The following is a 21,538-nucleotide window of genomic DNA, read 5'->3' as shown; positions in this document are numbered from 1 at the left end:
ATAAGAGTTTAAAAAATTACTCTCCATCCCAAAAGGAATAATTAGTCACTTATATTGGCCATTACAAGCATGGAAATCAAGAAAAGAAGATCCAAGATATTTCTCCTTGATGGTTGTAACGGCGCTTTTTTTAGAAAAAGCTACAGACCCCCTCCCCCCATGCCATTTTCTCTTCTCTCTCTCTCTCTCCAATTCTCTTCTCTCTCTCTCTTAATTTCTCTCCCAATCTTCATCTATTTTAGAATCTGATCATACCACGCTGTAGCAGAGGAGTTAAGGAACATTTCTACCCGATCAGATTTTCAAACAGAGCCCGTAAATCTTGAAGCTTATCCAAACGGCGGGGAATAAAATTCTAAAAGTTGCTTGGAAAGCAAGCAATTGAGGTAAGGGAAGCTAAATTTAATTTTTTATAGCACCCTAGGATAGAAGATCTGAATGCGGAAGGGACGTGGTCCCAATATTCAATTTTTCTTGCAGGGATGTTGTGTGTTATATATATTAGGTTGTTTGTTTATATATTATTTAAATTTGTAAAAATATTATATTTTAATGGTTTAATATTTAAGTGTTGTTTTTTTAATTTTAATTACGTTTTTGAATGTTGTGGATCGTGTTTGGAATGATATTGTATGACGGGATGGCATGGAATTGAATTCATGCATTTGGGATAATGTATGGACTGATGTTTGCTGTGTATTAAGTATTGATGCCTATGTGGTAACAGAGATCTCCGAGCTTCACTGATGGTCTAAGTCACATAGACTAAGATATCAGGTGGTGAGAAGCTGATGGGGGAGTTCATGCACACCGTGACATATGAGATGCACGGCTTGGGTTGTATTGAACTTACCCGGATCCTTTCTGTTGGATTCGCTGGTAATCTTTGGATCAGGTGTTAGTCTCTGGTAGGACTTACTTAATACGGGTCTTCCGGAAGACGTTGTTTGTTGAATATTCTGGATGTGTAGATCCATGTGAGATCTATGTGATTGTTTATTGTTGAGATTTGAAGAAAGTTGAATAATTTGAGAAATTGATCATGTAATTTGGTTTTCTCTTTTGATTTAATTGTGTATATTATAAAATTCTATTTTCACTAGCTTACCCTTGCTTTTCTTGTTGTGTTTGAACTGCAATGACTGTACTATGTACACGAGCAGATGACCATACAGGTGCAGGAGAGCCTTAGAGGGTTCAGAGTCTTATTTTGAGTTGTGGATATGTAAATTGTATTTCTATAAATCCTAATCATGTATTAGGAATGTTTTTGAAAAACTCCAAGTTTGTATAGAAACTGGTAGAACTTTTATTGTAATAGTTATATGTAAATTATGGGGTGTTACATTTAATGGTATCAGAGCGGTTCATCCTTAGGATAACCTGAGGGTAGTGGGTTTATTCTGTTTCTCCTGCGTGTAGATTTTTGTTTACGTCTAGCCTCAAGACTTAGTTAAAAGTTTCTAATAAGATGTTTGACAAAGTTGTTTTTCCTGAAATCTTGTTTGTGTTCGAGTCAAGTTAATTGTTATGAATAAAGATGAAAGTATTAAGAATGAAAAGAATCTTGATAGAGTGGTGAGGGTGCACACTCATGACTAGATCAAGATTATTTTCTATCTTAATTCTAAGTAGCTAGAGTACATTTTAGGGATAAGTTTTGATTGGTTTTTACTTGTTTCAAATGATTATTTCTTTGAAGTTAATTTGTCTTAAAGATGTAGTTGGAAATTTTTAGTAATTTCTAATCCAATTCTTTATGTGCTTAGAAGATGGCACGTAGACCACCTACTCCTCCTCCACCAGTAGATATGCCCAACTTAGCTCGGGCAATAGAGATGATGGCAACAGCCTTGCAACAACAGAGTGCTACTATGGCACAACAGCTTCAGGCCGCCCTTCATCAATTAGAAACAGCTAGATTAGCAGCAGAAGCATCTCAACTTCATCAACAACCCCATACCTTTAGTCTGGAGGATTTTTTGAGACACAATCCACCCAAATTTAATGGCAAGGTAAATCCAGATGGAGCAGACCAGTGGGTGAGAGACATAGAAAGAATCTTTGAAGCTACTCAATGCCCTAAAGAGAGAAAGTTATCTTATGCCATCTATATGCTTATTGAAGAAGCTGAGTTTTGGTGGATAGGCATGAAGCAAATGATGGAAGACAAAGGTGAAGATGCTACTTGGGAGAACTTCAAAGTAAGATTCCTAGAGGAGTATTTTCCTGATAGTGTCAGGTATGCAAAAGAAATTGAATTCATGCAGCTGGAACAAGGAAATCTTTCAGTCACTGAATATGCTACTAGGTTCAAACACCTAGCTAGATTCTACACCCAGACCATGACCGAGGCTTGGAGATGTAGAAAATTTGAGTTTGGATTGAAGCAAGAACTTAAAGAAGTGGTGATTCCTATGTCCATTACAGATTTCCCTGCTCTAGTGGAGAAAGCAAAAGTAGTGGAGAGTTCGAAAAATAGTAGCAGACTTGCTAAGCCTCAAGTGGGGGAGGACCTTCTAAAAGCATGCCTAAATATGAAGATAGAAAGAAACCTTATTTCAAACCTCAATCTTATAGCAGTGGAAGACCCAGTTCTCAATCACCACCTAGTTTCAGATGTTTTAGATGCGGTGGGCCACATGTTGTTAGATTTTTCCCTTATCCAGTGTCAAATGTGACATGTGATAGATGTCACAGGTATGGTCATGCAACAAAAGACTGTCGTGTCCAATTGGGAGCTCCAAATTCTGGCGGAGTGCAGCAAGTACGACAAAATAGTAATAAAAAACCCAAAGCTGCTGGCAGAGTTTTTGCTATTAGTGGAGCTGAAGCTTCACAGTCTGATAGCCTTGTTAGAGGTATTTGTTCTATCCTTGGAACACAATTATCTGTATTGTTTGATTCTGGGGCAACCCATTCTTTTATATCTTTTGATTGTGCTAAGAAACTTAAGTTGCCAGTCCGAGAATTAGAATTTGAGTTGGTGGTATCTACACCAACAGAAGGTATTATAGTAACTTCTTCCATGTGTGCTGAGTGTCCAGTAATTATAGATGGGCAGAGATACAAGATCAACATGATTTGTATACCTCTAAAAGATTTGGAGGTTATATTGGGAATGGATTGGTTGTCTGCTAATCATATCCTTATAGATTGTGGTCGGAAGAAGTTAATTTTGCCTAAATTAGAAGGAATGCAGGTTATCTCAGCTCATCAGTTTGAGAGAGAGATACAAGAAGGTGCAGAATGTTTTATGCTCTTGGCTTGTTCTATAGTTACTGATAAAGTACAAAAAGATATGTTTGTAGTTCAGGAGTTTATGGATGTATTTCCTGATGAGATTCCTGGACTTCCACCTAAAAGAGAGATAGAGTTTGCAATAGACTTGATTCCCGGAGCAGGCCCCGTGTCAATTTCTCCATATCGGATGGCACCAGCGGAGTTAGGTGAATTGAAGAAACAACTAGAAGACTTATTGGAGAAGCAATTCATTCGACCTAGTGTTTCTCCATGGGGAGCTCTAGTGCTATTAGTGAAGAAGAAAGATGGTTCGTCACGTCTATGCATAGATTACAGACAATTAAACAAGTTAACAATAAAGAATAAATATCTTCTTCCTAGAATTGATGACTTGATGGATCAGTTGCATGGGGCAGTTGACTTTTCTAAGATAGATTTGCGCTCAGGTTATCACCAAATTTCAGTGAAAGCGGAAGATGTTCAGAAGACTGCTTTTAGATCAAGGTATGGTCACTATGAATTTCTGGTTATGCCATTTGGGGTGACTAATGCTCCAGCTATTTTCATGGATTATATGAATCGGATATTCAGACCTTTTCTTGATAAGTTTGTGGTAGTGTTCATAGATGATATCTTGATCTATTCTCGTACAAGGGAAGAACATGCAGAACATCTTAGAATCGTCCTGGACATTTTGAGAGAAAAACAGTTATATGCTAAACTTTCAAAATGTGACTTCTGGATGTCAGAAATACAATTTTTAGGACATGTCATCTCTGCACAGGGAATATCAGTTGATCCTTCTAAAGTGGAGGTTGTACTTCAGTGGGAACCTCCTAAAACAGTTACAAAAATTAGAAGCTTTGTCGGGTTAGCAGGATATTACAGGAGATTTATAGAAGGCTTTTCTAAAATAGTGGCTCCTTTGACCCAATTGACTAGAAAGGATCATCCTTTTGCATGGACTGAACAATGTGAGAAAAGCTTTGAAGAGTTGAAAAGAAGGTTGACTAATGCTCCTGTATTGACAATCCCTGATACCAATCAGTCTTTTAAAGTTTTCTGTGATGCTTCCTATCAGGGATTGGGTTGTGTTTTGATGCAGAATAAGAAAGTTGTTGCCTACGCTTCTCGTCAGTTAAAGGTGCATGAAAGAAATTATCCAACTCATGATCTAGAATTGGCAGCAGTTGTCTTTGCTTTAAAAATATGGAGATATTTTCTTTACGGAGTTAGTTTTAATGTGTTCAGTGATCATAAAAGCTTGAAGTATTTGTTTGATCAGAAGGAGTTAAATATGAGGCAGAGGAGATGGATTGAATTTTTAAAAGACTATGATTTCCAGCTAATATATCATCCTGGGAAAGCAAATGTTGTTACAGATGCGTTGAGTCGTAAAAAGATACAAATGTCATCGCTTATGATTAGAGAGCTAGCATTGATTGAAGATTTCAGGAGTATGAATTTGGAGGTTTCCATGTCTTCAAATTGCATTAGTTGTAATACACTTGTTATAACTAATGAATTTCTGGAGAAGGTGAAGGAGAAGCAGTTGGAAGATTCAAAATTGAAGAACTTCATGGGCTTACTAAATACTGACAAAGCTAAAGACTTCTCTTTAGGAGTGGATGGTATTTTGAGATTCAAAAATAGAATATGTATACCAGAAGATAATGAACTAAAGCAAACAATATTATCTGAAGGTCATAAAAGCAAACTCAGTTTACATCCAGGAATGACCAAGATGTATCAATATCTCAAGAAGTCTTATTGGTGGCATGGCATGAAGAATGATGTAGCTAAGTTTGTAGCTGCTTGCCTGACTTGTCAGAAATCAAAGATTGAACATCAACGGCCTGGAGGCATGTTAACTCAGTTAGACATTCCAGTGTGGAAGTGGGACAGTATCTCAATGGATTTTGTTACCCACTTACCACGTACTTTGCGGAAGCATGACTCTGTTTGGGTCATAGTGGACAGGCTAACAAAGACGGCACACTTCCTACCTATAGACTTGAGAATCTCTATACGGAAGTTGGCCCAAATTTACATATATGAAATAGTCAGATTGCATGGTGTACCCTCCAGCATAGTTTCAGATAGAGATCCCAGATTCACCTCTAGATTCTGGCAAACACTTCAAGAAGCTTTGGGGACTAAACTCAGACTTAGTTCAGCGTATCATCCTCAAACTGATGGACAATCAGAGAGAACTATCCATTCCTTAGAGGATTTTCTTAGGACTTGTGTGTTAGATCATTTGGGCAGTTGGGATGAAATTCTACCTTTGGTAGAGTTCACTTACAATAAAAGTTACCAAGCTAGCATAGGAATGGCTCCTTTCGAGGCATTATATGGAAGAAAGTGTAGGACACCTCTGTGTTGGTTTCAGGATGGTGAAAGTGTGTTAATTGGACCAGAATTAATACAACAAACCAATGAGAAATCAAAATGATTCAGGAAAGATTGAAAACATCTCTCAGCAGGCAAAAATCTTATGCAGATCAAAGAAGAAGACCTTTAGAATTCTCTGCGGGTGAACATGTCTTTTTAGGAGTTACACCATTCACTGGTGTAGGAAGAGCACTAAAATCCAAGAAATTGACTCCTAAGTTCATAGGACCTTATCAAATTCTCAGGAGAATAGGCCCTGTGGCTTATGAAATTGCTTTGCCTCCTTCTTTAGCTAACATTCACAATATTTTCCATGTATCCCAGCTAAGAAAGTATGTACCTGATCCTAGCCACATTCTAGAGTCTGATTCCATCCAGGTCAAAGAAAATTTGTCGTTTGAAGTAAAGCCAATCAGAATTTTAGATTCACAAGTGAAACAACTTCGTGGAAGGAGTATTCCCATGGTGAAAGTATTGTGGGATCTCACCTCTGGAGATTCCACTTGGGAAATTGAAGAAGTGATACGAGCATCATACCCTAATCTCTTTCTTGGTAAGTTCATTTTCGAGGACGAAATTTTTTGTAGTTGGAGATAATGTAACGACGCTTTTTTTAGAAAAAGCTACAGACCCCCTCCCCCCATGCCATTTTCTCTTCTCTCTCTTTCTCTCCAATTCTCTTCTCTCTCTCTCTTAATTTCTCTCCCAATCTTCATCTATTTTAGAATCTGATCATACCACGCTGTAGCAGAGGAGTTAAGGAACATTTCTACCCGATCAGATTTTCAAACAGAGCCCGTAAATCTTGAAGCTTATCCAAACGGCGGGGAATAAAATTCTAAAAGTTGCTTGGAAAGCAAGCAATTGAGGTAAGGGAAGCTAAATTTAATTTTTTATAGCACCCTAGGATAGAAGATCTGAATGCGGAAGGGACGTGGTCCCAATATTCAATTTTTCTTGCAGGGATGTTGTGTGTTATATATATTAGGTTGTTTGTTTATATATTATTTAAATTTGTAAAAATATTATATTTTAATGGTTTAATATTTAAGTGTTGTTTTTTTAATTTTAATTACGTTTTTGAATGTTGTGGATCGTGTTTGGAATGATATTGTATGACGGGATGGCATGGAATTGAATTCATGCATTTGGGATAATGTATGGACTGATGTTTGCTGTGTATTAAGTATTGATGCCTATGTGGTAACAGAGATCTCCGAGCTTCACTGATGATCTAAGTCACATAGACTAAGATATCAGGTGGTGAGAAGCTGATGGGGGAGTTCATGCACACCGTGACATATGAGATGCACGGCTTGGGTTGTATTGAACTTACCCTGATCCTTTCTGTTGGATTCGCTGGTAATCTTTGGATCAGGTGTTAGTCTCTGGTAGGACTTACTTAATACGGGTCTTCCGGAAGACGTTGTTTGTTGAATATTCTGGATGTGTAGATCCATGTGAGATCTATGTGATTGTTTATTGTTGAGATTTGAAGAAAGTTGAATAATTTGAGAAATTGATCATGTAATTTGGTTTTCTCTTTTGATTTAATTGTGTATATTATAAAATTCTATTTTCACTAGCTTACCCTTGCTTTTCTTGTTGTGTTTGAACTGCAATGATTGTACTATGTACACGAGCAGATGACCATACAGGTGCAGGAGAGCCTTAGAGGGTTCAGAGTCTTATTTTGAGTTGTGGATATGTAAATTGTATTTCTATAAATCCTAATCATGTATTAGGAATGTTTTTGAAAAACTCCAAGTTTGTATAGAAACTGGTAGAACTTTTATTGTAATAGTTATACGTAAATTATGGGGTGTTACAATGGTTGCCTTATTTGTGGTTTTCTATCTCTCAATATCCTCCCAATGGTGTCTAGGGTTAGGCCTCACACCTTTTATTTAACCTAATTAGGCTTGGGCTAAGTGACATGTCGCTCAATTGAGATATTGCTTTCTCTAAGTCTTGTATGCAATCTTTGACTTCTTTTCTTCCCATTCTTCTAAATCTTCAATATTATTGAGGACTGCTATTATCAATGGGTTAGAATCAGACATTTGTCTCTGATTCACATTCATCTTATAATCCAAAAATATGTATAAAGGTTCAAATACCTTAATTAGGGATTGAATTATACTGTTTTATCAATTAAAGCCCATAACTACATATCTTTTTGTATGAAATATTTCTAAATTATGGCACATATCACTTATCATCCTGTAGCGGTACCGAACTGGTTCTATACGAGCATCATTCATTTTGGGGTCTAGGTCAAGAAGGGCGACCATGTGTTTTTTCTTGGGGGCCCTGACTTTCGAGGTCATTTTCTGCTTAACTCGTGATTTTTCTTTAAGAGACCATCGATATTGTTTCCCTTGAGGTTCTTGGGGAACGATCCCTGTGCAGTTCTCAATATTGTGCCCTATTGGTAGGTTCTACCCTTAGGCTGACCATAAAGCATTCTCGAGCCACCTTTTGGTCTACGTGCATTGTGACTATATCACCGGATGTGGATGAAAACTTCATAGCCAGAATTGGAGTTGACACGATTGCCTAAATGATGTTGAGGGAGGGTCTGCCAAGCAAGATAATATAGGAAGTGTTACCTTTGACTTTCGAATATCTTATTTTGATAGTTCCACTTAGATGTTTCTCTTCACCAGACATGGTATATAGATCAATATACCCCTGAGTGTCCAGTCATTCCTAGAAAAGCCAACAATTTGATCATCATATGCTTGGATTTTGGTCTCCAAAATCCTCACTTTTTTAAAAGTCTTCCAATAAAGGATATTCACTGGACTTTCTTGATCCACAAGTGTTTTCATGATTCCTAAATTATCGAATTCCACTGTGAAGACCATAGGATCATCTTGTGTCGGGTCGATTGTTTAAACGTCATCACTTGTGAAGAGTATCAGAGGGATCCTCGATTAGGGAATGATCGAAGTTGAATTCACTGACTGAATAGATCGAAGATGCTTCTTCGAAACGGATCCTGAGCATCCTCCGCATGCAAAACCACCACCAATTGTGTTAATCACTTGTCTACCACTATGACGTAAAGACTCATCTCTTCTTAAAGGTTCACTCGTTCATGGTTGTTTCCCTGATCATCGGTCATCATTGTGATGTTGACAAGGATAATACACCTTTCGTTCATAATATTTTTCTCTCTACTGAGGAGATTTATTTGAACTTGTGTTGTCGGTTTGTATAAACTAGTGCAAGTCCCCGACTTGAATGAGCTCTTTAATATTATCTTTTAATGCCTGCATCTCTTCGATCGTCTGAAGTTGCGATGGTATCGACAATTCCTATATGTATTGGCATCTTTAGGAGTTTGTAACTTTCTGAGTATAGGAGTTAGATCAGCATTCAAAGCCTTGTCCCTAATCTTTCCCCTGTCAGCATTTAACGAGGTGTAACTATGGAATCGAGGTCTTCGATTCTCTCTGTATTTATCATTTTTTTCGAACATATTATGACCACTTTTTTCTTATTCTTTCCCCTTTTCACCGTCATTCTCTGCTCGGACTTGATTTCAGTAATCAAGTAACTCTTCCAACTGCATAAATTTTGTTGCCTTTTGCCATAATTCGTCCAAGTGTGTTGCCGGTTTCTTATACAAACTATCGGTGAATAGTATTGACATTAATGTTGTTACCATATGATCCATGTCTAGTTTAAGGCTTAGATTTTGGATATTCAAAGATACTTTGCTAAATCTCTCCATGAAAGCTTGAAGTGACTTATTTTTCTATTTTTGTATGTTGATAAGTGCAATGGATGTTAAGTGGTGTGATTGGCTGGTAGCAAATTGGGTTTCGAATTTGGACAATAGTTTTTTAAAAGCAATCCACTAAATTGGGAGTGAGACTTGTAAACGAACTAAGCGCCTCTCCTTTCAGTGAAGTGGGAAACACTTGGCAGAGCACCAAATTGTCATATGCATATAGGCGCATCTGGGTGGTATACACATCCACATGTTCGTCCAGATCCGTAGTTCCGTCATACCAGTCAATTTTTAACCCTTTCCAAGTTGGTGGATATTGTGTCTCACAATGTGATCAGTGAAGGGATGCCCATTGGGTTCCTATTCCAAGATAACAATATGTATCAAATGGTTGAGTCTCGATGATGCATGAGTCATTCTCAGTAAGTTCTAAGTATGGATTGGTCTTCAAAGTGGATGTCTTCTCCTGATTTTGTGTGTCATCGGATTTCTCCAGTGAAGGTGGCCTTCTGGCCTTTGGTTCGGACCCTTTATGCCTTGTTTCAAGTATGATCTTGGTTAGTTGTTGCCTCATTTGCTCATTTTTTTCTCAAAGGATTCATATCTCCTCCTCATTCTTTTCACGCATGATTCGTATCTCCCTTTTGTTCTTTTGGTGCCTCTCCGCGATCTTTCTATGCAAGGTTTGGAACATAGCCATCTGCTCGGCGTTAGTCATTCTCTTGTTTACCATCAACCTTGTTGGTACCATTTGTTGTCTTTCAATTCTATCTCGGTCCCACGGTGAGCGCCAATTGTACTTGTATAAGGCCTAGATAGTAACTACTATTGGTTGAACAATTGATGTTCATCCCTCGGTCATTCCTCTTTCTCTTCCCTTCTCTTACTCGCTCCTTAGCTGTCGGTCAGGAGTGGACCTGCAAAAGATTCTCCGACAATCAAGTAAATGTTTTGCATGAGAGTGAGTAATATACCGATGAAACGTACTTTATTCTTGTACAATCGTGCTTATTTATAGTGTTTATAATGGGTTATCTCGTTTATGGGTTGTATTTAATGTGTATCTTTCCTAAAAGGGCATTACCTGATTTATCGTGTATCTCCCTATTTTACCTTGTTGCATTAACTCTATACAGTCAGACAACCTCCGATACTGGGTGACGTAGTTCATCTGGCCTCGATCGTTACATAAAGAAAACTAAATTAGAGTAATAAGTTTAGCTTTCTTAGATATTTAGATATCAAGAACACAAACTTGGACTTAGATATCTAGATATTTCTGAAAAATCTACTCCAAACACTTTAGCATATCCTTTCACCACCAATCTGACCATGTATTTATTGTATAGAACCATTTGCATTTAGTTTAGTTCTATAAACCCATTTCACTCTACGGATTGTTTATTTTGAGGTCAATTCACTAGCTCTCAAGTGTCAATTTTTTACAATCATCTTTAATTCTTTCTTGATATCATTAATCCACTTCTCATCTTTTTCAGCTTCTTCAAATTCAATAGGTTCTAAAACATCCACATTACGCCTTTGATAAATATCACATAGAGATCTTGTCCCTCTAACAAGAATTTCATCAACTTCAACATCAAAGAAGTGTGGAGTTTTCGGAAATTGCTTTCTTATTGCTCATCCCAATTCCATTGTTGATCTTCCATGAACTTTACATCTATACTCACAATATTTTTTTTCATTTTATGGTTAGAAAATTTTGTAAGCTTTAGAGATGCTATATATCCAATGAAAAATTTGGTTTCAACTTTTTTGTCAAGTTTGTCTCTTTTAACATATGGAACATAAGAAAAACAAACACATCCAGAAAAATCTCAAATTTTGTAAATCTGGTGTGTACCCAAACCAGTCTTCAAATCGATTGTTTTGTTTAAAACTATAGTTGATAACCTGTTCAGAAAAAATACAATTGTGCTTGCAGCCTCCACTCACAACTTGTTTGACAAATCCTTCTCATGTAACATACACCTTGTTATCCCGCTATGCTTCTATTTTCCCTCTACTTACACCATTTTGTTGTGGGGGATATGACAGTGTAAGTTGATGTTCAATGCTAGATTCTTCATAATATTTATAAAAAAAATCAATTGCATATTCTTTTTGCATTGTTAAACCTTATTACTTTTAAAATGCAATCACTTTGATTCTCTACAAATGTTTTATATTTCTAGAAGATACTGGAAACCTTAGTCATGGATATAAAAATATAAATCCAACAATATCTGATATAATCATCAGTAAAAGTAACATAACACTTATTACCAGTTACAAACAATACTCTTTGAGGTCCCCCAACATTTGTATGAGGAAATGGTTTTCGATGGTTTGAGGAAATGTTTTTCTTATTGGCTTACAAAATTGGCAAGCCACACAACCTACCAACTTGTCTTCAATCACCAAGACACCTTTGACCAAGGCATGTTTCGAAATATATAACAATTGCATAAGACGAAAATGTTTAAGTCTTTTATGTCATAGATCAATTAGATTTAAAGCATATTGTTTAGATCTCATTTTAACTCTAAACACATCTTTACGTTTAGTGTCTTTTGTAACATCCCTAGATTTTCACACATCTAAAAACTAAAATCTGTATAAAATATTAAAAATAAAATATAAACACAATACAAATATGTCCACCACTCTTTCTTAAAATATTACAAACATAACTCTCTTTATAAAACTTCAATATCCACATAAAATTAAAACAAATATTCAAATTTCATCTAAAATAATTTCATCATCTAGCTTCTCAGTAAGGAGGAGCTCAAACACCTGTAACATCATCTGCTCCCGTGTAAATACACGATCATCACAGATAAGAAACAACACAAACAAATAACAGGGTAAGCTAGCTATATAAAACAAAATTCTATATAACATTTTAATTTGAAATTAATACACATAAATTATTAAGTTTCATACAATTTCTCAAATCAACACAAATTCTTAAATCATCAAGTGTCACACAAATTCTCAAATCATCAAGTGTCACACAAATTCTCAAATCATCAAGTGTCTATTAACATTCAATATTCATTTTTCACATGTCAGACTTCCACTAACTCATATCACAGACACTTGACTCTACTTCCGGAAGACTCGTGTATTGAAATTAGAATCCTGAGACCTGCACCTGTCATACTACTCGTTGTGAATCCACACAACCATGCGCATAAACATCTCAATATCTCATTATCTCGTATGACAGGGTAAATTCATATGACCTGAAAGACCAGATTATATTTCAAACCCCAGACAAAGTCATATGAACCTCCATCGACTCTCACCAACTGAATAACTTCATCTATGTGATTCCATTATATCAGTAGAGTCAGGATGTCTCATTACGGGCCTGACAGATCAATACACCCTAACAACAATCTCAACACGGGATTTCCTTTCCTGAAAATACTATGTCTTGATCACACTTTCAAATCATTGCACACTTCATTTAACACATCAATACACCATTCAATCATAATATATAATTTAAACTTTCTAACAATCCAAATATATCCAAAAAGTTATTTAACAATAGTAATCTAAAATAAACTATGCTAAAATAATAAAATAGCAATATTCAAATATGTATACAAATTTTTGGATTGAACGAAAATATTTTAGGTTGATCGAAATCACACCAGAGAGCACCCAGGAATTTTGGTTTGAACGAAAATATTTTAGGTTAATCGAAATCACACCAGAGAGCACCCAGAAATTTTGGATTGAACGAAAATATTTTATGTTGATCGAAAACACATCAGAGAGCACTCAAATTAACAAAGACCCTGCTATAGCTAAAATTACTCTAATCAACATCAAACAACCCAGACTCAACAACATTATAATTGTATAACAACAACCATATATCAAATTTCACCTTCAAATCTTCTAGCCTAGTGTTCTATTGGAGATTAAGGCTAGCTTCCCTTATCTGAAAATTAGTAGATATTCGCTAAGAGCTCCAAAACCATCAAGAACCCAAAGGTAACTTAACCTGTAACACAGAGTCCTAATAAAAAATCTAACTATATCACTAGGACCCTAAGCTAACAGAGATTAACCCTGAAGCTAAAAGGGTCACATGCAAGCAATGACAAAAACAACCTAACAAGTTCCAAATTTGACTCAAATAGAAGAGCAAAAATGAACTTACTCTATCAGAGATTCTGATCGGGCAGTCTTGTAGTACTCACTGCCAGGAGTCTGATGGTGGACTCTGATCGTCGAATTGATGAACGAGGAAGTCAGAATCTTAGAGAGAAGGGAGAGGAAAGGAAAAGAACTTTCTAGAGAGATGGTGGTTCTTTTTAAAATGAAACCTGAATAACAAAATTTCTATTTATATGCTCTTTTAAATTTAATAATAAAATATTGAGGTGTCATTTTAATTTTACCACTTCTACTCTAAGACTATTTTTCTCAATCCTTACATCTTTAGTCAAACACCAGTTCAATTCAAATAAGACTTTGAAGCCCATTTTCAACAATATGTGCAACACTAAGGAATTTTTGATGATTGTTAGATACACATAAAACATCAAAGATATAATTCAAATTTGTTAAGCTTTCAATAACAATGATCCATTTTCCTTTAACTATGATGTAATAATCATTTCCAATTTTCACTTTTAAAAATAATGATTTTGTCATGCTCTCTAAATAGCTTTTCATCGTTGGTCAAATAGTTTCTGCAACCACTGTCTATTAACCATTAGTTATTAAAAGTGTTGGTTGTAGCAAAACATGTTGAAACAAAGAGTTGCTTATCTTCTTCCTCCTCCACAATAACTTTTACCCCTTTTGATTTAGACTTGCAGATTCATTTTACACATCCCAAATCACTGTAGTTTTTACACTTGACATCTAGCCTCCACCAACATTAAATTATCTTTTTGCGATTTGGATAAGAGAGAAAGTTCTCACATTATTGATTTTTGGAACCTTCTTTCATCTTTTTCTTCCATTTATTGTTCTTTGTTATTTCCACCTTTAAAAATTTGTGCTTTTACATGAAAAACACATTGTATAGTCTCATCTCATCATATCATTTTTTTGTTCTCTAGCCTATAAGGCATTTACAAATTGATAGTTAACATATCTTTCACTCAAAAGTGGAGATTTTTTACTCTTATTTTTCTAATATAGTAATCATAATTTTTTAACAATATTATTTCATCAGAAAAAGGGTTCTTGAGAAGTTTAACTTTATTTGTTATACTCAAAAGTTTATCCATATAACTTTTAATTATTTTTGTCTCCTTGCACTTAAAAGTCTTTGATTCTTTTACTTACAAAGTATAGATTTGAAGTTTATAGTTATTGTAAAAATATTTATATATATATATATATATATAAAGACATATTTTTGTCTTCTTTATTATACTTTATTTGAGTTAGATTTTCAAAACGTTTAGGAAACTCGTCATTTTTTTAGTACTACCTTCCAAAAATCCAATGTTTTAAGATAATTGAAGACTTTTGGATGTAACGACGAAGGGTTAGTGAAAATAAAAAGTTAAAGTAGAAATTAAGATATTTTAAAATAAAAAATCATGTTTTTATCGTTTTCATCATTTATAATATCAGTTATCTAAGAGATTTTAGAAGTATTTGTTTGAAGGTAGATAATCTTAATATTATATCTAGTATTAGGATATATTAGAATTACGGATAATGTTACTTTAGAAATTTAAATATATTATCTTTATGTTTAGAACTAATTATATTTGAATTATGGATAATTAAAAATCATAACTAATTTATCTTATTCGAATTAATTTCCGCAATTCATCGGTATTTTTTTCTTCCTCACTTATCTTTTCAAAATAAAAACTAATTTTATCCTCTTATTTTAAGTACTTGTTATTATAACTTATATTGATAGATTTGAATTCTTATTGTGGTTGGTTTGTTCTAAAAATAGATCACTTTAAGAAAAATAAAATATATTCAAAACAGGACACCGGGCATTCCATTTTATTTAATTTATATTAAATTTAATTATTTTGGCGATGATAAAAGTATTACCGTACTAGTATTTAAATTTACTTTAGATGTTAAAGTTACTTTTATTCTTACAATTTTATTTTATTGGCAATTTATAAATAATATATTTGAATTAAAATTGTAAAATATTTTAGTGATTATATATTATTGATCAATAATATCTTTAAGCAAAATCAGGAGAAAAGTTTATTCAGATTAAAAGCCTTGATAACAAATAAATAAATAAAAATAGTTACTTACGTTAGTTTCCTGTCAATTAGAGAATATTTTAATACAATTGTCACAAATATACATTCTGTTAATCATTTTGATATGATCTCTGTTAAAACACAAAAATGTTGTTAATTGATGTGATATATATGTATTCTTTTTTCTTTTTTACTAATTCTATAATTTTTATAATATAGTATATAATTAATATGAAATATTGTGGAATTAAAAATATATAGTCAAAATTATGTTGATAATAAGATGACAGGTTGATAATTATATGATTCTCTAGTACGAACTGTAATATGTGGATAACAAACTATCTGATTTATATGTGTAGGTTTACATGGATTTCTTTATTTTATTAACCACATTAATATTATTGAGTTATAAAAAATTCTTTAATTGGTTAAAGATCGATAATGTATAATATTTTAAATATAAACTTTAGTTTTAGATTTTAAAATTTTAAAAATTGAGAAAAATAATATAATATAAATAATTTTTTTTATTGACAAATAACAATGAAATTAAATGAAACCACTTCAGAAAATGGTTAACCCTTATACAGCAAAAAGAACTTTTTATTGTCTGTCAAACTCTATTAATAAGTAACATAAAATAGATAAAATAATTATCTAGAATTTAATTCGGTCAGACTTAAGTATTTGCACTTTCAAATCTTAATTTTAATACATCAATTTCGTAGTTTTATACAACTTAACTTTTAGTTTATTTAAAATTAATTATTTTGTAAAATATAAACTATATTTACACATCTTTAAAAATCTGTATTTATATAATACAAATATTTTTAGTTTTTTTTATATTAAATTATTTTTGTTGATAAAATGAATAAAGGTATTAAAAGTATTTAAATTAGTTTTATATGTCACAATTACTTTAATAATTAAAATTTTATTTTATTGACAATTTATAAATAATATACCTTATTAAAAATGGGAAAATATGTAAGATATTATATATTATCAATCAATTATATCTTTTAAATGGAATTTTATTTTTTTGTCGACAAACAATAATTTATTTAGATATAGTTAAACATATTAAACATCTTTCATAATAAAAATAAATAAATAAATAAAGTGTCGAAAGTTTAATTATTCATAGAATAAAAAGTCTGGGGTTTTTTTTAATAACGAATCCATGCAATGTTTTAGCTTAATAACAAATTAATTCATAATAAATTAATTCCTGTCAATTAAATTGATATACCTAAACAGAGGTAGGATGCACAACAAATATAACAGAAAAACATTACAACATTTTTCTTTTATTTTATCATATAACTTCTTCATTTTATCATATATCTAAAATTTTGGTATTATATTTTAATATTTTCAAAAAAATTTAAAAAAATAACATAAAATAGATAAAATGAGTATTCTGCAATTTAAATATATCAATCTCATAAAATAGATAAGCTAGTTATGATTAATTTATAATCATATCCTTAAAAAAAATATTTATATTTTATTTATATCTAGTTTAAAAATAAATAAGATAATTAAATCTAATTGTGGGTTGATTCTGAAATTTTCAACTCCTAAAATATGTATTAAAAAGATAAAAGTTAGTAAATAAATATGAAATAAGAGTAGAGTGTATGAAGTAAGATTAGATTTGAGGAATGTAATCTTATATTTTTTAAAATCTGAAAAACTGGTAAAAGGAAAATGCAATCTTAATCTTATCTTGATATATTTAATTAATATATTGAATCATACCATAAAGAAATAATAAGTGTGATTATAAGATAAGATTGCAGAAACTAATTATATCTTTTGTAAGTTGTGTGTGATTTGGGCTATAAAAATAGTGTAGATATGATGGTTTGTGTGGTTGTTTTGTTGTTCTTGAAGGGAAGAGAAAAAGAGATCAAAAGATAAAGAGATATAAGAAGAGAAAGAGAGACAGAAAGACAAAGCAACATGACATTTCCTTGCGGTTCTGTAATGACGAGATCAGTGTGGTCTTACAACCTTGAATTGGAGTTCGAGTTGATTCGTTCCATCATTGCCTTGTATCCTTTCATCTCTATGGACACAGAGTTCCCCGGCGTCATCTTTCAATCGCATCCAGGATTTCGACAGCCACAAAATAACTACGCAGTGATGAAAGCTAATGTAGACGGTATGCATCTCATCCAAGTGGGTCTCACCTTTTCAGACAGCCACGACAACCTTCCAACCTTTGGAACCTCAAACCGCTTCATTTGGGAATTCAACTTCTGTGAGTTTGATGTGACACGCCATGCTCATGCTCCTGACTCCATCACCCTCCTCCGAAGTCAAGGCATGGATTTTGACAAGAATCGAAAGTATGGAGTGAGCATTGTGCGATTTGCCGAGTTGATGATGCTCTCAGGACTCCTCTGCAACAATAATATTCAGTGGATTGCTTTTCACAGTGCCTATGATTTTGGGTACATGGTGAAGATATTGAGCCAACGCTTTTTTTTTATGCAACCATTTTTACCTCCCAACTTAGGTGACTTTCTTCAACTTGTTAAATTCTTCTTTGGATACAGAGTATACGACGTCAAACATCTCATCAAATTTTGTCACAACCTTCATGGCAGTTTAGACAGAGTTTCTGAGTCCCTAGGTTTGGATAATAGTGTCAGAAAAAGTCATCATGCAGGCTCCGATAGCTTAGTCACTCTCCATGTTTTTAATAAAATTAAAACTCTCTATTTTCATACACAGCCTGACTTACTAGAACATGCAGATGTGTTCTATGGCTTAGAGATGCCTTGATTATTTTTTTTACCATCTTTGTACTTCTATTCTTTGCAATACAATATATTTTCAGATTCTACAATAATATATATCACTCCATTTTATTCTGCCTATCTCTCTTCTTTTTTCCCCCTTATATATGTTTCTTCTTTAGTAATACATTTATGTTGTGATGGAATCAATCAAGAAATGTATTCCCTTTTGAAAACTCATGGTACATTGAAATGAGTGTTGGGTTCTCTCCGTGTCTTCTAAATACACTCAACCAACCTATGAAATTGATTGCTTCTAGGTAGATGACGATTCAATATATCATATTTTATTTTTATTTCTCAATTAATTTTAGTTTATTTTAAACTAATTATTTGACTTCAAATAAGCAGTAGAAACGGTGACGAAAATTCTCATTGTGAAATGTTCAAAGTGTTAGACTTTGAATACGCACCATGCATGGACACACCAGCAACCTACAATTTTTTGCCTTTTCCTTTTGCTGTGTGTGGCCCTCACATATTCCAGATAGTGGTATTTTGAATGAATATTTTTAAATTTTTTAAAATATGAGACTACCACTAAAAAAAAATTATGAAATAAAAAATAATTAGTTGTTATAGTGATTAAATTAGAGACCATTTTACAACTAAAATCTTTTTTGGCTTTTGAATTAATTTCCATTATTGTTAAATAGTTTATAAATTGATATCTAACTAGTTACGAAGATTTTAACTACCAATTATTTAGATTCTAAATTTGGTAGCAAAAATATTTTAATTAGATAGCAATTTAGAAACCATTTAACAATAATAGAAACTAATTTAAAAATCATTCTTTTTTTAGTCTCTAAAATGGTCTCTAATTTAGTCACTATAGAAACTAATTGTTTTTTATCTCTAAAATTAGTTTCTATTTGATGAAAAAATTAATGGAAGCGCAGAAAGAAATTTTTAGATTTTAAAGTTATAAAGGTTATATGTAGACTATCTTACCCATTCCACACTTTATTTTATATGTTGTTTCTAATGTCATTTAACAATTATTTTATTGCTTAACTATATATTTTTTGGCTATTTTTATTTTTTAACATTCACCGACGCAAAAACAATTATTCTAAACTCATAATTTATGTGGGTTAACATGAAAATTGAAGTTAAAAATATGTAATGACATTTATTTATTCTGTTATGGAGTTTATAGTCAAAATTAAGTGATAATAAGATGATAGATTGATAATTATATGGTTGTCTAATACAAACTTAATACAAATTGTAATATGTGGCTAACAGACTATCTGAGTATATGTGTAGAGTGTACATGTATTTCTTTATTTTATCATATAACTAAAACTTTGGTTATCAATCTGACATTAATTCCTCACTTTATTTTCATTTTCGGCGTTTTTTAACATTGAGTTTGGGAGGCACCGGATACTGCTTTTAACAATTTTGGAGGCACAGCATTTCACGCATTCAGAACCATCCCTTGAAAACACTCTTTCCGGTTCGTTTCTTTTTTTCGCTTCTCAGATCAAAGATTCTGAAAAATAAAACAAACAAGAAAATAAATAAATAAAAAACAGAAACTTTAGAATAAAGAAGAAGAAGAAATAAATATTTTTTAAAAAAAATTAAAAAAAAGAAAAATAAAACCAGAAGCGTATAATTAAAATTAACTACAAAAATTAAAAAGAAAAAGAAAATAAGAAAAAAGAGAAAATAAATTCAGAAAAATAAAAATAATAAATATATAAAAAAAAACAAAAAATTACTTCAAATAAAACTAAGAATAAAATAAAAGAAAATAATAAAATTAAAATAAAATGAAAACAAAATAAGAAAATTATTAAAAAATAAAAACTTACTTAAAATAAATAAAACATCACTTGGCTGCTGATCGTATCTTATTTGGTTGTTCTTGGTGTGTTTGCTGCAGTTTCCTTTGTTTTGGTGGCACTATGGTGTTGGGGCTGTTTCGTGGAGGGGTTGATGCGCAATGTTACGTATTTATGCAGGTGGCGTTGTGGTGTCAGTCCTATTTCCTGGAGGGGTTGGTGGGGGATTGAGGATCAGCGTTTTTGTGCAGGTTGGTACTGGAGTGGAGCGCTAGGTGTGCCTGGTTCGGTGCAGTCAGCTTTCTTTTTTAGGTCTGGGATTGGTGGTTCAATGCCTTCTGTTCTAGAGCGGTGCAGTGAGCGTGTGGTCACTATAGTTTTGCTTTGATTGCGGGAGCGGTGCCTTCATGAGCGTGGTGGTTGCTGGATTGCAGTGCGTGAGACGGTTCATCCAAGCGGTTGCAGATTGTGGTGTGTTGCTTTGTTCCGGGTGCAGTGGATTCTTTTTACTGCAGCTATGTTTGTGGACGTGTGCAGAGACACTTGAGTTTTCAAGCGGCTCAGAGTGTAGAACGTGTTGCTCTTTGTTTTCAATCTTGTTTGGGGAATCTTTGCTATATAGAAAAGTATTCGTTCTCTCTCCTTCGAAGGTTTCGGGGCGGCTAGGTTAGCATGACAAACATTAATAACACCTAATAAAATGATTAGTAGTAAAGTTAAAAAATTAAATTGGAGGAAATAGATTATTGGGTGAGTATGGTACAATGAGTGAGGAATATCAATATTGTTGGTAAAGAAAAAGGATGAGGAATCTAGATTATGTGTAGATTTTCGAAAGATAAATGAGATTGTTGAGTGATGATGGATCAAGTTGCATGAAACATTGTTGATTAAAAAAAAAGTTGCATGAAACATCAATGTTTTCTAAGTAGACATGAGATTCGGGTATCCAAAACAAGAAAATAGTGAAGTTGTGTATAAAACAACCTATAAATCCAAATGATCGATAAGAGTGAGTAACAATGTCGTTACAAGGCTATCATGGAAACGAAAAGTTATGTGGATTTAATAGTTATTAAGGGAGTAAGATTTCAAGTTTATGTGTCATCTGAGGAAGGAAAAATTGGTTGAACTAGCACGAACAAGAAGACAATTCAAGTGTCAAATGTAATGGTTAAAGACTCAAATTAATGAAGTGTTAACAACTAAGTGGTTTGAGAATTTCATTATGGGAGTAAATGGGGAATTATGAGGTTTAGGATAAGTTGTTTGTATTTGTAAACAAGAAGTTAGAGAATATAGTCTAGTATAAAAGTTATAAAA

The 21,538-nt window shown here is 33.0% G+C and overlaps 3 protein-coding genes and 2 long non-coding RNA genes across 5 annotated transcripts; all 5 read left to right on the top strand.

Moving 5' to 3' along the window:
* Positions 1 to 250: 250 nt before the first annotated feature.
* Positions 251 to 1,318, top strand: LOC137837403 (uncharacterized). Its single transcript, XR_011085451.2, has 2 exons — positions 251 to 386; positions 1,164 to 1,318. It is a non-coding gene; the product is annotated as an uncharacterized LOC137837403 (long non-coding RNA).
* A 493-nt stretch (positions 1,319 to 1,811) lies between these two features.
* On the top strand, positions 1,812 to 3,941 carry LOC150027933 (uncharacterized). The gene is made up of 3 exons (XM_090300960.1): positions 1,812 to 2,647; positions 2,701 to 3,551; positions 3,898 to 3,941. The coding sequence occupies exons 1-3, from the start codon at positions 1,812 to 1,814 to the stop codon at positions 3,939 to 3,941; spliced, it is 1,731 nt and encodes a 576-aa protein (XP_090157086.1).
* Positions 3,942 to 5,672: 1,731 nt separating this feature from the next.
* On the top strand, positions 5,673 to 6,234 carry LOC150027932 (uncharacterized). Its single transcript, XM_090300959.1, has one exon. It carries the CDS (start codon positions 5,695 to 5,697, stop codon positions 6,232 to 6,234), a length of 540 nt encoding a protein of 179 aa, XP_090157085.1. The 5' UTR covers positions 5,673 to 5,694.
* Positions 6,235 to 6,370: 136 nt separating this feature from the next.
* Positions 6,371 to 7,438, top strand: LOC137837402 (uncharacterized). Its single transcript, XR_011085450.2, has 2 exons — positions 6,371 to 6,506; positions 7,284 to 7,438. It is a non-coding gene; the product is annotated as an uncharacterized LOC137837402 (long non-coding RNA).
* Positions 7,439 to 17,577: 10,139 nt separating this feature from the next.
* LOC137838433 (putative CCR4-associated factor 1 homolog 9) lies at positions 17,578 to 18,405 on the top strand. Its single transcript, XM_068647679.2, has one exon. The coding sequence runs from the start codon at positions 17,578 to 17,580 to the stop codon at positions 18,403 to 18,405; it is 828 nt and encodes a 275-aa protein (XP_068503780.2).
* Positions 18,406 to 21,538: the final 3,133 nt, after the last annotated feature.

The sequence above is a fragment of the Phaseolus vulgaris genome, chromosome 4 (genome assembly GCF_051622355.1).
Source record: "Phaseolus vulgaris cultivar YP4 chromosome 4, ASM5162235v1, whole genome shotgun sequence".
Taxonomy (NCBI): Eukaryota; Viridiplantae; Streptophyta; class Magnoliopsida; order Fabales; family Fabaceae; genus Phaseolus; species Phaseolus vulgaris.
Note: the sequence above shows the minus strand (reverse complement) of the source record. Positions and strands in the feature narration are given on the sequence as shown.